Raw genomic sequence first — 16053 nt, forward strand, 5'->3', positions numbered from 1 at the left:
CAACAAGTGGAAGAATTTTCATAATTTTGGTTAGGGTCTTTGTATACAAACTGCATATCATGGGTCGAAAGAGGGTTGAGAGCTGAATATTAACAATTGTCTGGTTGCTAAGGTAGTGTGTGTACACAGAAAGTTGCTTTGGATTAATCTTGAAAGTGAAAAGAGCCAGAATACTACACAGTGTTTACCATGTGATGTTGATGGTGGTTACTATTTCTCTGGTTGGTCCATCAAAATGGCAGTATCATTATAAAGGTACGTTCATAAGCACTATATGTCAAAAGCAATTGTAGTTGCCACTTTCAAGCACGAAGAATGGCGATGTTCAAAAAATTGTGGTGTCGCTGGCCAAATACTTATGGCAATCTGTGGTAGAATAATTCAGAGCTTAGGACTAGAAAACGCCCAATGACTATCTCATTCAACTTGCACAAGCTTGATGCAAAATCACTGCAAGGTATCCACAAACGAACTCAAAACTGTTTAATATTACATTCAACCGGTGAGATCAATTGCGCTCATTGACAATTACTGCATACTTTTTTGTTATCACAGAGTTCATCTGTTTAGAACAGCTAATGTAAAACACAGGCAGGCACTTAATAACCAGTATCGCAGCGTTCCAGAGTCTGTTGGTTGTTGTCCAGATGTTCTCATAGTGGAACTCAAGCATTCTCGCCACTTCGCAGACACGTTCCTCGAAGGGGTCAGCAGCGGTGGTAAATCATATGTCCAGAAGTTCATGCGATCCGACTTTAGATGGGGCGCAACTCTGGGCGAGCGCCCGATGACCAGATAGTCGCCGTTCCTGATTGTATATGGCGACCACACTGGCCACGACGGTGGTCTTCCTCCAGTGTTGGGTTCCCTGAAATGTTAGGTTTACTTCGTGAGTAATGATTTGTTGTAGCAGTGCGCTGCCCCCTCAACAAAGATACTGAGAGGAACAAGAAAATCTTTTTTTTGCTTCCCCTTCCCTGGATCACTGTTTGAGATGTGATTTGTCACGAAGTACGAAAAAGGTAGAGGAGCCGAGAGACAGAACAAATCTGTATTAAATTTTATGAGGGTAGCAGAACAAACAAGTTTTGCATTTTCCCATCTAGCCTTTGATCTAAAACAAAGGAAAAACATACACTACTACAAAGCAAAGGTATTAATCACAGACGACAGGGTTTTTGGTTTTTGTTTTTGTTGGTTTTGTTTTTTTTTTTTGGGGGGGGGGTGTTCTTGCTGACTTGCAAACTTTAAATGTGATTAACATGATTAAAAAGTTTATCTTAATATGAATATTAACACAAGTTCTTGTGATTACGATAACTGGGTGAGTTAGTTTTCAATGGGGTTTGTTTTTGTTAAGCTTTGTCGTTTTACACTGAAAGCAGCCGATGTTACTATGCTACCACCGTGTACGTGCGGGTATGTGTGCATTGCTGCATTCACGCACACGGGTTTTTTTCCCCCATAATGTGCGAGTGACAACGTAGTTCACTATCAGCATGCCATTCCCATACCCCTGAAAGCTGAGCACCTTCCTACACCACTGCAGTGGGAACCATTATCTAGCGATCATAGGATCGAGCTCGTGTTTAAAGAGCTGTTTATTTTATAGCCAGAGGTTACAATCGAATTGAAATGATAATAAAGGGTGTAGAACTGAAATGGTGCAGGAAGGTGGGGAATAAATTCTTCAGAGTTAAACTTTGAAAACACACAGTGATACCTCGGTTCTCGAACGCCTTGACTTTCGACCAAATCGGTATTCGACCAGGAAATTCGAGAAATTTGTCTTGGAATCGAACAAAATATTTGGAACTCGAACATCGAACTTAATGCGTTCATTAGCGCGCCTTGCTTGCGTCATCAGTGACAATAACCATCCTCTCACATTCATTCCCTCCTCCCATAAAGTTTGGTACAGGTACAGTAATGAAACACAATTTACTGTACTGTACACAGTACTTTTTTTGTTTTTGTATATATTATATACGTAAATAGGCATTTTCTTTGAACGAATTAATCCGGTTTCCATTAGGGTACTGTATTTTAGATTCAGCAGAACTACCAATCCCCAAAATCGAGTTGATACGAAGAAATATTCAAAACTTGAAAACGGTATGCTTCTCACATATAAGGCAAGATGGAGAGTAAATGCAACCCCCACCCCACTTTCAGACAGACGCTGTACCCTGCCATGGGTCGCACCCTTTTTTCTACTACTACAAACGCTAGTCTCCTTACTCTAATACCAACGTTACACCTGTGGAGACGACTAGTGGGAGAGGGCTGTAGGATATGGTTGATGAGATTTGAATTCGTGCACAAGCCGGTATCTCCAGCAATTTCATCTACATAGAAGGATGCTGCAAGCATTACCCGTTCTTGACAAAGTTGACGATCAGCTGGCGGAAATGGCGTGAAAGCTGAAGATCCTCCTCTGAAATATTGCCCCGGAAGTCGAGTGTATAAGCTAAAGGCTGGACGAAACCAGTCAGATAAGCCAGGTCATCGACGTGCCTGATCCCGCGGACTCGCCGTCTGTTGGTCTGCAACACAACGAAACAACACTAGTGTGAACAAAGAATTGTTTCGTAGTAATTCCAAACATATCCGATGTCTCCAGCCATAGGCCCAAGGTTGAGCCTCAACCTGAGCTGACTAGCTAACTGGGGTGGTGTGCACAGCTTACTAATCATCGAAAAAGCTTATAACATGCTTGCTGACTACCAGGTTTCGTCATCCAGCACTAGCGCGACCTTGCAGCCGGCCCCGTGCCAGGAGGCACCCCTCAGTGCAGAAAGGTTAGTTTAAGGTTACATAACCTGTCTTCCACCAGAATAAGAACTATTTCTTATTTTCTCTACTCTTGCACTCATGTCAAGGAAAGATCACCTGGTGGTCGAAGTAGTACAAGAAGCTGGCCTGCGTGCTCGAGAAGCGATTAAGGTCCTTGAGGGTGCCGTACACGTAGGCCACGTCGCCAAAGATCTCGCTCATCTCCCAGTCGCTGACTTCGTCATGCCGCAGCCGGGTGGAGGCGGCTACTGCTTCCGGTAGGCTGGAGTAGAAACACTCGACGACAAGAGCAGCTGTCGACGTGGACACGTTGTAGGCTTGTCGCAGGAGTGCAGGGATGAGGTTGTGGTGAAGGAACGACCGCTGCATCAACATAATTTCCGCTTCGGGATACACCGCCGACACTCTTGGCACCTTGGTGCGGTATGGACAAACACATGGGCACGCACAAGCATATACAGAAAAACGAGCGCACATGGATGCACTCATGCACGTACGCAAACACACGTACGTAAACATATGCTATCTTTTTGTTTGTTTGGGTGCTGTTTTATTCTGTAGCTTTACTGACAGTTAAGATTTTAAATCCTCAGTAGTTAGCACCTTGCTGTTAATGAGCATGGAATTTAACTAATGTTAGAAAGCAATGAATGTTTTGATACAAGTAACTCGTATATGAAGATATGTCATGAGTACACACAAAATAGTAATTTATATTGCTGATATAAAGCTCAAGCGCGTAATATGTATATTGATAGTTAGTAATTTTGATAATTGGTAATGTTCGTAATTTGCAATTCTCAAATGATGAGATAACATCTAAAGGAGAATACAATCCTCTCAGTTACGAGATTACGTAGACCAGTGGCGTGTAGACAGTCACATGAAAAAAAAGTACAGATGGTTCGCCACGTCACTATTACGTGACTTACAAGTGCACCTATTGTGCACGTTGATGTGACGTCCATGACTTTAGAAATGTTTAGCCTTCCAAGCTTGAACGTGTTAAAAGCAGTCATAACTGACAGGACAACCCCCGACCCCACCCCTCTACCAATTGTTTTGTTTGTTTTTTCTTTTTCTTTTTTTTTTTAAACCATCCTCCTGCCATTCACGTAGCCGCAGAGACGTACCTCCCAAGACTGCATTGTTCCTCCTTCGTTGTTGACAAGGCCGGCCAATAGCGGGCCCTGGAAGCTGCTAGCCGTCTCCACGTCCACCACGATCTCTCCATCTCGGACAGGAACCCAGGCGTAGTCCACCAGGGCGCGTGCCGTGTCATCCCACATCACCTCGCTGTGCACCGTCAGCTCGGCCACGGGCTTGTTCCGCAGGCAGCTGACCAGCGCGGACGTTGGCAGTTTGGCGAAGGACGGGCAGCCCAGTCGGGAAGCCAGGATCTGGGGCAGATGGGTGGAGGGGAAAAGATAAAGGCAGTCTCCAACGGTCTTAGCGGAGAAATGAATGAGAGTAAGGATGGCATAAGTGTGCTTGTGTGTGTGTTGGGGGGAGTGGGTGCTCTATCTTCCCACATCAAGATGAAGGAAGAAAACCGAACCATTCGGAATCATCCCACAAATACGAATGGGAATATTTTATTCAACAGGCAAAAAGCCTGTCTAGAGGGGCATGCGCAAATAAAATATCACGTTTCATCAGACGTTCACACATTTCTCTTGAGGCAAAAGCTTTTAACAAAACCACGCAAACTGTTTTGACCTCATCGTTGTTCGCCATCAACAGATTTTAAAAAAAGAAAAAAAGCTGCATGAGTAGTATAGTAAGAGATATTTACGGCACAAAACCAAGTGCATGCATTTCCACGTAAATGATGTGGATGCGAGCGTGCGTGTGTGTGTGTGTGAATAAAAGAGAGAGGGTGAAGAGAAAGAACAAAGAAAGTGGAAGATGAGACAGGGGCAGACGACAGAGTAACATACCCTCGTTGTTTCCAGCGCCATGGCGGGGGAGACCCGTGCCCAAGGACTGCTAGCAGAACCGCTCATTTGGATGACGCTGCGGAACAAGTTCCGCGAAACGGCGAGAGTGACAAGATGGCGGCGCTGGCGGCTCCCGCGGACATGCCGGCTAAAGTCACACTCTTCTCGTCCCCGCCAAAGTACTGGATGTAAGTCTCTACCCACTTGAGTGCCATGCGTTGGTCCCACAACCCGTAGTTTCCCCGCGAGGAGTTGTCCCCAGTGCACATGAAGCCCAGGACACCCAGGCGGTAGTTAAAAGTGACGACGATGATATCTCCCTCAGCCGCCAGCACCTCGCCATCAATGTCGTTGGAGGAGCCGGAGACAAAGCCACCGCCGTGGATGAAGACGAGGACAGGCAACTTGCGGGCTTCCTTTGGGGTGTAGACGTTGAGGAAGAGACAGTCCTCGGACATGCCCGAGTCGAACGGTGACGTTGGGCACCGGGCGCCGAAGCGGGTGCCATCGATTTCCGCCAGCAGATCCGCCGGCAGAGGGCGTTGGAAGCGTTCCAGCCCGGCCGTTGACTTGGCGTAGCGGATGCCCAGGAACTTCCACACGGTCCTGTTGCTCACAGTCGTCTCCAGACCCTTCACCTTGGCCCCCATCATAAGTACCAGCGGCTCGTTGCTGCACGGAGGGATGATGAGGAGCAGCCACTGCCACATTAGCAGCAGCAGCAGGGCCGGGGTCGTCCGTACCTCGGCCGCGGTGACGTGCATCTTTGCGGCACTGTAAAGATCACAAAACGCTCATCAGACTAAATTACCAGAGAAAGCAAGAATTTAAGTGACGACATTTTAGAGTTGCCTTTAAAGCCATTCTTAACCGCAAGAACGTTTGACCAAGGTTTTCAATATATATATTCGGCAAACAAGTACGTACGTCACTAGTTTAGGTCACGAGTCGCGCCGTTCATGGATGTCGGTCACGGCATACAAAGAAGTTGGACAATGCTCAGAAAGAAACAAGCAGGCTAAGGTGAGAACATTACGGAAACAGAGATGGAGACTTCCCCAGATGTGGCGCCAGACTGACAGATGGTCTCGCTTGTCTCATGGAACCGGAGTGAAGAGAAATCAGATGTAACAAGGACGCTAATAAAATGTTCTTGAACACAAATAATTTGCGTATGTTTCGTACATGTTGAGAACACACACGGACAAAGTCACACTCATGGACGCGCTCGCACACATACACTGATATAAAATGCATGTCAGAATGTACACCATATCCACATTATAAAAGTAGTCGTCGTCTTCTTGTTCCTTACTTCACCGACAAAGCCTCGCTTTCGGCCACAAACGCTCCTTCTTTTGCCTGACGCGTGCACAACAGCTGGGACAAATAAACAGACAAGCGAAAGCTCCCACAGAAAGAAGATGGGGGTGTGGGAGAAGCAAGCAAATCCCTCCTTGTCGTCTTCACAGCACACAGACAAGGCAAGTAAAGGTAAACCTTGAGCAAAGCATACTTCCGCTGTGAGTAATAGTTGAAACATTCTGCATACTCACGTGCTTTTCTTCTATCTCTGAATGAAATTGGGCTCTTCAATGAAAGTTCCGTCAGGATATCAGCTGTTAAGATTCTTGAGGCCACGTGTTTTTCTTTTGTTTTGTTTTTGTTTGTTTGCCAGGGAACTGGCAGCCTTATGGTTTGTGTTGTATTAGCATCTTTCTAAGCGGCAGGAAAATGTCGCTCATCAGCCGGGATAAGGATGATGACAATGAAGCAAGTCTGCTCTGACGTCAAAATTCGAAGAAAATCTGCGTGAGATTGTGTCGTCACGGATGTTCTTTGACGCCATATCTGAGAAACAATAACGTCACTGCTACAGCTCGTGAAAGATAGAACGCGAAGACTAGACTTCACCCTTCATGACCCTTTTCCTGTCTCGGGGCTGGCAAACATGTTTCCATGGGACGACGATACATCCTTGCTTAGGCGTGGCGTCTGACTGTTGAGAGAAGCCGCGCCGTAGTCGCTGCACAAACGTCGTCGCCATGTGACGAAACGCTTACGGAATGATGACTAAACGTGTCTCCACGTACAAGCTCACAGCTGACTCCCACCACCAGTCCACCCTCAGGGGCGACCTTAGGCATATACAAGTGCATCTGCACAGGCCCGCCAAATCCCTGGGGCCGCCATACCAAAATATATAAAAAAAAAGAGAAAATAATGACACATTTGAGGACAATGTGGCCGAAAAAATGTATTTCTAAATTAGTCCGCTGTATTTACTCAGGTGTCTAGAGTCTATAGCGCATAACGTTCTGCCGAAAGGACAATATAATGGGCCGCCACTGGGTTTTATTAACATTGGCTGGTGAAGGGGCCACCGAGGGCCACCATGAGCCTGGAGCGGCCTCTGATCCCCTTCTTCTGTATGTTATCCGAGGTCACCGGATGGTCTTCACCTTTTAATGGGGGCAGCGATCTAGACATCTAGTTAATGACACACTGCACGACAGGTGATGACGACCACGCTCATCAGGTCCACAATATCTTCATCACAACAGGCAAAGTTGTGAGAGAAGAACACTGCATGGTAGGTGCGTAAATCTGTTCTGCCCAAGAAGTGCAAGGTTAGGGTTTTTTTTTTACGACATAACATATTGCCGCGTCCTCACATTATGTGCAAGCCGAAGGAGTGACACACCCTCGAATAAAACCCCCAAACTATAATATAAAAAAAAAAAATCCTGTAACAATGAGAGTTGTACGATGGCATCCGATTCACCAATCTTGCCGCTGCCAGATGAAGTTTGGCGATGGTTTTAACAGGAAAGGGAAGAATGCATGCATCTATTAGCAAGTCAGAAACTGTATACAGACCCGAGAGACGAGGCACACCAGCATCACAGCCCTGCTTCCTCGCAAAAGCCGGCAATGACTTGTCCTAGCAGCGGGCCGGCAGGTGGGTCGAAGTGACCTTGCCGCACTCAGCAGCTACGAGTCTTGTGGTTTGCAAGTCTGAGCGCAGGCAGGAGAGCAATGTAAACAAAGTCCACCTATCTTCCCGTGATCAAAATGCCGCCTTGGATACGACACATTTCGCACTACTTGACATCAAAATTATAACACTAACCAACGTGTGCTGCTGTAACGCTAGATTACATTATTATTATTTTGTAACGCTAGTAGATAGCAAGTATTGCAGTAACCCTAGACAACATGTACTGTTGTAACCCTAGACAACATGTGTTAGACTGATGATTCACAGAAAGCTCACAGTCAAGTGGTTAGAGCGGATACGATATCATTGTGGTGCAGCAAACCTTCCCAAATCGACCTGGTTGTCAGGAACTAACACAGACGGTTGGGAAAAGGTCTGGCAGCGATAAGGAAGAGATTGGCACCGTCCTCACAAAAAAACGCTGTCCCCGAGAAAAGTGTGGTCTGTAACACTTCTGTAACGCCTCACTCTCCAATGACTTAGAAAGAAAAGGTTAAGGACCACCTTCACCTCTGGACTATGTTACCTTTGTAATTGGCACTATTACATCCAGCAGACTCCATGATGGACGATCTGCTGCTTTTACAATAGATTCGACAAAACTCAAGACAGAATGTAATACCTCAGTGACATATTACCTGCGTTGGATAATAATTCACGATGCAGAAACCCTCGTGAGGTACATATATCTTTTTTTGTCTAATAACTTGATGAAACTCAATGGAAGATACAATCTCTCAAAATTTCGGCAAGCTCCCCTTCGGTTCGAGAGAGACACATCACTAACGAGCATCACCATACAGGATAAGAAGTCCAACCTGTGACGTCACGGTTGTACACTGATAACGATGTGTTCCCAGATTTCCCATGGACTGAGGTTTTGACAAAGTAATTTATGTTTTTGGTCTTGAACTTTACGAGCTGATGTTTGCAGGCGTGTATCCTGAAAAATAGAAGACAGCAAGGACCCAGACTTGGGGAGATGTCATCTTGTGTTAACTTGTGGAATACAACTGCACCTCGCCAGACCTTTTAACAGTCAGACAACCATCAACCGTATGTAAAACTGTCTCCAGCCTAATCCTCCTCTCGACGCTGTCGGCACTAGGTTATAGTCCCCGCTACATTATCACACAAAAATGAAGAAAGAAGAACATAAACACCAGACAGGTGTTAGTGCCAGGGATGGAAGTGGAGAGGACCATCTTGACATCCCAAGCAAACAGTCTTATCTCCACGCGACATTTTGTCTCAAAGACCAATCTCACCAAGTTTCCACACGTATATATCTCACATGTTTACAGTCACGTGTTTAGTAACGGGAATATTCGGCTCTTGTTGATTTCTTCTTGTAAAGAATGTAAATATTTTGTCACACTTACATGGATGCTGTAACCTTGCCACTACTTGATGCTCTTCAAGAGAGACAGCTTCCATGCAATGGATTTTTAATGTTCATAATGGCTTTATGATGGCTTCCAGTTACAAGAAGAGCCGTCTAATCGAATTTCTCAGGTAAAACACCAGAGGCGTAGGAAGATGCTTGGCTTGGAGGATGAGGGGGAGCTCAAGGCTGAAAGGGAGGACACAGTAAAGCTTAACATTTTTCAGTGGGGGGAGGTAGCTGCCCCTATTGCCTCCTTGGCTCCTACACCACTGAACACGTATTTTGTGATAAAACTATTTGGCTCTGGAAAATATAAGATATGAACTGTTACAAAAAAGCTTTCAGCTCACTTCTCCAAAACCAATATTCTCAGACACTTTACGGTGGGTCAGTGACATAATGTTGTTATGGTCTAAAATTCAGCCATCACATTAAAAAAAAAATAAATAAAGTCCGCAGGGCCCTTGCTTCCAAACGTACAGTTTTATTTGTAAAATATTTTTTTAAAGCTTCAAACAAAACTGGAACGGTCGTTTAACCGCAGTTACCGACAAACAATCGCAGTGAGACCCCGAGCTACCACCCATCCACGCGCGCTCACACACACAAAACAAAGCTGCAGGCAAAAGATGTACGTCACCGAGGAAGCCTCTTCCTGCTCCTTCCTTCCCTCCTACAATGCACATCATTCTTCACCCTCCTCCTCACACCTTCGCTTCGCGCGAAGAGATGTTAAAGGTCCCGGTGTGGCTTCCTTCATCGGCTTCAGGCAGGGCGCCTCCCCACGCCCGGGGCCACGTCAGCAAAGCCTCCCCGGACACCTGGCAACCCCCACACACACACATCCCTCCCTCGCCTCCTCTGCGACCTAGCGACCTGCGACACCTGAGGACGTCACGTGTTGCTTGATTTATGTTTATAGGTTTTTTTTTTCTTCCTAGCAAAGTCTTATCCTGTAGAGTGCGGGTCAGTGTTCTTGTTGCGGAGATTTCGGTCTTCCTGCGTGAAGAAATATATGTTCACACATAGTAAGCACGTGTTTGCGCACATGCAGACGTCACTGCGCATGAATGACGCGCCGTTCGCGCAGGACAAACCGAGAGTTCGCGCGGGATAAACGTGCGTTTGCTCATAATGAGGTGTCCTGAGGTGTCCAGGTAACAGGTATCCCTGGTACACTTGGCACAGGATAAACGTGGTTTTCAGTAGGATAAATGTTTCTTTTACTTCTTAGGAGTTTTTCTTTTAACCAGTGAACCGCTCGAAAGTACAGGAAAACTATAAAGCGTTATGGTTGTCAATCATTACAATTTTTTTAAAAAAGAAAAAACATTGCTTTCATCCCTCATGACACTCTGCAGCCTGCATATCTCATCAATAATGAGAATAATTAAATGTACTTACGAACAAATTTTCTTGCCTATGAGTCCAAAGTGGACTTTAGGGAAGACGTAGTCACAACCGAAAACGAATAAAAGTCAAACACGACGACAGTGCCAAAACCCGATTCAACATTGTTACATAAACACATACACATTATTAATCCACATATAGATAAGTCTCGTGAACATTACAGTAGTAGTTTACCCTTATAAATGACATAGCAAACACGTTTACAGATATCTGAACATAGCGAATCTTCTCTCTACTGCTCCAAAGCACGGCGTTAACCACTTTAAGAAAATAAATAAATCCCTGCTGCAGCCAGCATCATGGTTTCCAAGAAAGATTAGATATGCCATATTTATTCAAGACATTCTCGAGTAGAAACACCCACCCATGAACGCCGCAGGGCCATGGAACCTCGTTAAGCAGTTACCGCCACGTCAAGTTCGGGTGGTGGGTGGGTTGAGGATGGGAAGGGGGCCCAGGACAACAACGAGACTTCCGAGCACCAGATGCCTGCACCCGCCTGCTTTGTTCCTCTTTCATTCCATCAGTTCGTGCATGGCCATGACGCTGGTGGAGGATTGTGGGATAGTGCTGCGCTTTGGTCTGCTTGTTCCTCGAAATCCTTGATGAAGCAAACACCTTTGTGTTACAGTCTTCTCTTCCCATAAATTCCTGGAGAGAAATTTTCTGCCTTTCCCTGGTTTTCCCAATCCAAACACTTTTTTTCCCTCAAGGTAAGACAAAAGAGCAGCTATTCCCAAATTCCCTCCCCACCTCTTTACATAACATGTTTAGGTACATCAGCTCTATCTCAAGGACAGGACTATTGAGAACAAGATTTTTTTTTTAATCGGGTTTTCCAGTTTCCTGCCATCCGCGACATATTTTCGACAAGATTTCGCCACTGGTCTATTCTGCGCGGGAATAACCCAACACGACTACCGAGCGTTTTCTCTGCAACCCGACCCCCTTCTTCATCCCTTCTCCGCACCCGATGTCCAGAAATTACCTCAGGGTAGAAGCACTTCTCTATAAACCAAGCAGCTAGACACATAATATACTCAATGCCTACTAAAATGAAATACTTTTTTCGGAGTCATCTTCACATGAGAGCGGTACCTATCTCCTGTACTTCGCCATCTTCCCTTCCACAACCCTCTGTGGAGTCAGGTGCTCATCCCCGACAGCTGGTTCGACTGCGCCGGACGGGTATCGAACCGGCAGACCTCTCGGTTCGGACGACAGTCCACTAACGAGACTGGTTTGTATTTTCAACTGTCAGAGCGTGCTAGAGTACACTAACTAATGTGACCGAAACCTTTCAGATTCACAGCAGGGATGACAAGGAGCCGTTCTCAATGCACTCAAAGCGAAGTTTACGATGGCAGCTTCCCTTCCAAGAATCCCTATGTAAGGACAACTAGCTTGCACTGTAGATGTCAGTTAAAGAAGTCAAAACGGTTGTTCATCAGGCTCAACTTACAGCTGCTGACGTTTTAAATCTTTCCGTTTACAATTTGGGGTTTCAAGCGAACCTTTTATTACGATCGTGCATGAAGTGCTTCAGTTCTAGGGTGGCTGCCATCTTTTCTACTACTTCGCGAAGAATATAAATTGACTTTTTGAAAAGAAAATACTTTATCTGTCGAGCTGTCTTCTCCACATCGATAAACCCCTCTTGGCTGTACTCGTGCTCCAAATTGTTTTACGTAAAGAAGAGAAAGAACGGAGTGCCTGAAACAAGATCTGAACCCAAGATGGTCAAAATCCCGAGGCGCTAACCGTTTTGCCACTTAAGAGGCTGACGAGGGAAAAATCGTTTTGATGACGACAATCGACAACAAAAATAATTCCCTAATTTATCTTGATTGCACATCTGAACTTCAAAATCTTCCCATAACAAAGTAAGACAAGTAAGGACAGAAAGGAGAAACCAAGGAAAAGAGAAAAGATTTATATTGTGGCATTAGCATACAGTCGGAATTCCACTGTAACGTGTGGTCCAGGAATGTGTGAAGACGGCCACATGGCACGTCATCGACTTTGCGGCAGTCACCATGGAGATGCTACTGGGAACCACTGGCCATGACACAGTCTGGCATGTCTCAGTGCCTTCGAGACACTGGCAGGCGGACGGTTGCTACATTGATTTACTGGCAGCAGCAGATGCCGGTCTCAGAAGCAGTTTATTTCTGAGGTACCAGCGCCACTACCGTAGCAAAGTCGGAGCAGTAAACAAGGGCAGGGTAGGTAGCTCCTGCCGAAAGTATAATTAGCTGCTCACCGCCAAGCACTGGAGGAGGGAGACAGGAGGAAGAAAGTTTGGGGGAAGAGTAGACGAGACAGAATTTTCCAAAACCGTACATCACACCTATTTTCCATCTCTACCTATGCTTTCCTTTACCTCACCTTCCCCCCAAGTCTACCACTCACACTCTCACTTCATCATTACAAAGTACAGCTGCAATGTTTACCTACCGTTCTGCAACGGCTTTGTTGGAAAAATATGTCCACTTTCAAGGAATCCTCTGCGTACACTGTTTATCTCAAACGCATCAGGCCAACATAAACATTCAGACACATGCGGCTGTCACGAGAAGAGCCGCCGTCGTCAGTGCAGACCCCAGCTTCGACCTCCGGAGCTCCTCATCTGTTCCTCCCGTTATGGTCCATTCCACGTTTATATCTGTGCCCGCAAAAGATAATTGCTTTCCCCCCCCAAAAAGTGCTAAAACCCATTACTTCGTCAGTTCATATTCCTGATACCATTCTGAGTGTTAACGCAAATTACGAACTGGAACAGGTGCCAAACGAGAAAGAAGAACGATGTATAGATAAAATGATGAACGTATGGCAGACGAACAGATTTTTTTTTTAATTCATGAGTTTTAAATAGTTTAGAAACTGACCTGACAGCTACATGTGACCTCGGTCAGTAAAAGGGTCAAGTAAATACGAAGAGAATAGGCTGGAGTGATTGATGGACTAACAGTTTGAGATCGCCACACGATGTTTGTGCGCATCGTTTCCGCGCACGAAACAGTCACGTAGGCACGCATGCGCGTTTGAATCTTCCGGCAGTTTGTCCGTGATCTGTAACAGGTAATGTGATGATCGAGTTTCTGAAACTACGAAGCTAAGCAGCATTCGCCTTAGGGAATTCATTCACAGCTGGCACCTGCGTCTATTAAAAGTCATGTATATCAATCAATAAATAAAGAAAGAAAATTGTTGTTTCTTTAATTACAGAACCATTCCTTACCACTGTCAGTACGACAAACATACATTAACACACACATCGCAGGAAACAGGCTCACGCACCCAAGCACAGAGAGAGAGAGAAAGAAAAAAAGTTGATGAAATAGGATAGGACAATCTGGAGAAACCCATGAAGGCCAGGTATGTACAAAAAAAAAAAAAAAAAACGTGTGTCGGAGCCGAGATCCGAACCTCCGACATTTTCAATGCGATTGTGACAGTCGTTTCAACCAATCGCCGATTATCAAGCTGGATCCAAACAGGACAAGGTGTTCAAGTTCTACACAGGGCATGCGGTTAACCGATAATCCACCCGCATTTCGCTGTGCATCTTTCTAGTCTTCTTTTCTTGTTCATTATTCTCGTACAAAGATTAAAAGCAATGCCGCAGATTTCTCAGCCAATCTTATTTTGACTAGTGATTGGAAGACTTCCCTAGTCACGTGATAAATGGGAGGAATCAAAAAGCTTCACACAAGAAACTATGAATCAGAATTGGACAAGTCAACACATTCGTGAAAATGCAAACACCTGACTTGAAATTAGTAACATCACAATGCACTGATGTACTTAAAAAAATAATTGAGGGTTAAAGACATGATGTAGCAGATGTTTTGATTGGTTTCTCTCTCTCTCACACACATACACACACACAAGAGCACACGCATCCATATACACGTGTGCGTCCATGTATACATCCTTTTCTCTCGGCTTTCTCTTCTTGTCGAGGAGCAAAAGAACAAACGGTCCCTCTAGCATGCCCTTTCCTATCTCAACCCCTATTGCTACTAAAACAAAATGTAAATAAACTCTCACAATCTCTGGTCACCTGACTAAAACTCTCTTCATCTTGGCAACTCTCCTAATTTGTGCTGCACTTAAATTCCCTTAAACTACACCTTCATTCTCTCCCTCTCTGAACCACCTTGCACGGTCCTTAAACCACAACAAACTTTAAAAAAAAACAACAGTTATGTAACTCACCTTTGAGCGGAGTTCGAGGACCTGTCTGACATCTGTTTAGGGGCTGGGGGGAAAACCCACAGCCACGTCTTTGTAAACTGTGCTCACTTCCCAACCCAAAACAGATTTTGCTCTTACTGCACGACTCCGCGAAGTGCTTGCGCTCAGTCATACGTTTGAAAACGGCTCGGCGTCGCTATGGCGACGGCGGCAGGGCACCAGTCTCGTAACCCTCCCTAGTGGTCTTGCTGATGATGGAGGCTGATGTGGGTTGGGGTGGGGGGACGCTGGTCGTGCTGGTGGAGCAGAAATGCATCACCTGGGCATGCTACATCCGTGTTTCGGGGAGTTGGAGGGTAGAGTGCGGTTGGCGGAGTGGGTAGGCGAGGGAGGGGGAGGGTGATGGTTGGGGAGGTTGGGGGGCGTTAGGATAATGAGCACCGCGTGTATAGCAGCGCTCGTGAGCAGCGCGTGCCGACACGGGCGCCGGATGTTCTCACGCTCAGAAGCAGAGGAGGGTGGGGGTAGGGTGAGGGTGGAAGGAGCCTGGCTTCGCCATCCTTCGCGCTCGCTCTCTCCCCCCGCAACCCAACCACCACCAACCCTCAACTCTGTCTTCCCCAACGAAGGGCTGCGCCCACGCAGGTAACTTTGCGACTCTCGTGCATCTGTTGCGAGAGAAACTATGCAAAGCGCGGAGTCAACGTCAAGACAACCCCCAAGACCGTTTATAATGTAAAATATAAACAATCCTCCCAACATAAATAGCCGCCAGCCTATAAATTGAGTAAATCGTAACAGCAATAGCTATAATAAAGCATTTCAACCGTTTTTTTAGGAGGGACGGCTGAAGTCTTCTCGTTTAATGTTTTTTTAATGATAGCACGTGCTTTCTTGCAACGCTTTCTTCTTTTATCACCTTGAGCTAAGAGTTGCTATTAGCAGGGGATAAATATTTTTATTTATGAAAGTAGCTAAAGATAGATACTTTTCCCGGCTGTTGAAACTAGCTCCTTCTTCTTCTCATGTCTTTCTTCTTCGGTACTTCATTATCTCCCCCTTTCTTTTGTGTTCATTTTTTCCTCTCTTTCTTTTCCCCCCTTACTGATCCTTACCTCCCTGACTTCCCACCTCCACAACTCTCTCTTTCTCTCTTCTGTCTCCCCCGACCCTTTAATAATAGATGAGCGACATGCACGCGAGTAACAGGATTAGAAGATGTATGGATATATCTGTCATCTATTCTTAGAGATTTTTTTAAAAAAGGAGAAGAGCAACGATGAGGGGCTTCTGTGATGAGGTTTGGAACTGACAAG

The 16053-nt window shown here is 45.6% G+C and overlaps 2 protein-coding genes across 7 annotated transcripts; both read right to left on the reverse strand.

Moving 5' to 3' along the window:
- Positions 1-466: 466 nt before the first annotated feature.
- LOC112567060 (acetylcholinesterase-like) lies at positions 467-15098 on the reverse strand. Of its 6 annotated transcripts, none has more exons than XM_025243576.1 (6): positions 14759-15098; positions 4737-5510; positions 3930-4196; positions 2893-3159; positions 2377-2546; positions 467-868 (listed from the first exon to the last, which is right to left on the reverse strand). In XM_025243576.1, the coding sequence occupies exons 2-6, from the start codon at positions 4800-4802 to the stop codon at positions 559-561; spliced, it is 1080 nt and encodes a 359-aa protein (XP_025099361.1). In that variant the 5' UTR covers positions 4803-5510; positions 14759-15098; the 3' UTR covers positions 467-558. The 6 variants fall into 6 exon arrangements, with proteins under 6 accessions (XP_025099361.1, XP_025099356.1, XP_025099358.1 ...); XM_025243571.1 differs by having other exon boundaries at positions 2893-3210; positions 14759-15095; XM_025243573.1 differs by lacking the exon at positions 14759-15098 and adding an exon at positions 12995-13188 and having other exon boundaries at positions 2893-3210.
- Positions 4891-5500, reverse strand: LOC112566988 (neuroligin-4, X-linked-like). Its single transcript, XM_025243421.1, has 2 exons — positions 4941-5500; positions 4891-4897 (listed from the first exon to the last, which is right to left on the reverse strand). The coding sequence occupies exons 1-2, from the start codon at positions 5498-5500 to the stop codon at positions 4891-4893; spliced, it is 567 nt and encodes a 188-aa protein (XP_025099206.1).
- Positions 15099-16053: the final 955 nt, after the last annotated feature.

The sequence above is a fragment of the Pomacea canaliculata genome, linkage group LG6 (genome assembly GCF_003073045.1).
Source record: "Pomacea canaliculata isolate SZHN2017 linkage group LG6, ASM307304v1, whole genome shotgun sequence".
NCBI classification, from domain to species: domain Eukaryota; kingdom Metazoa; phylum Mollusca; class Gastropoda; order Architaenioglossa; family Ampullariidae; genus Pomacea; species Pomacea canaliculata.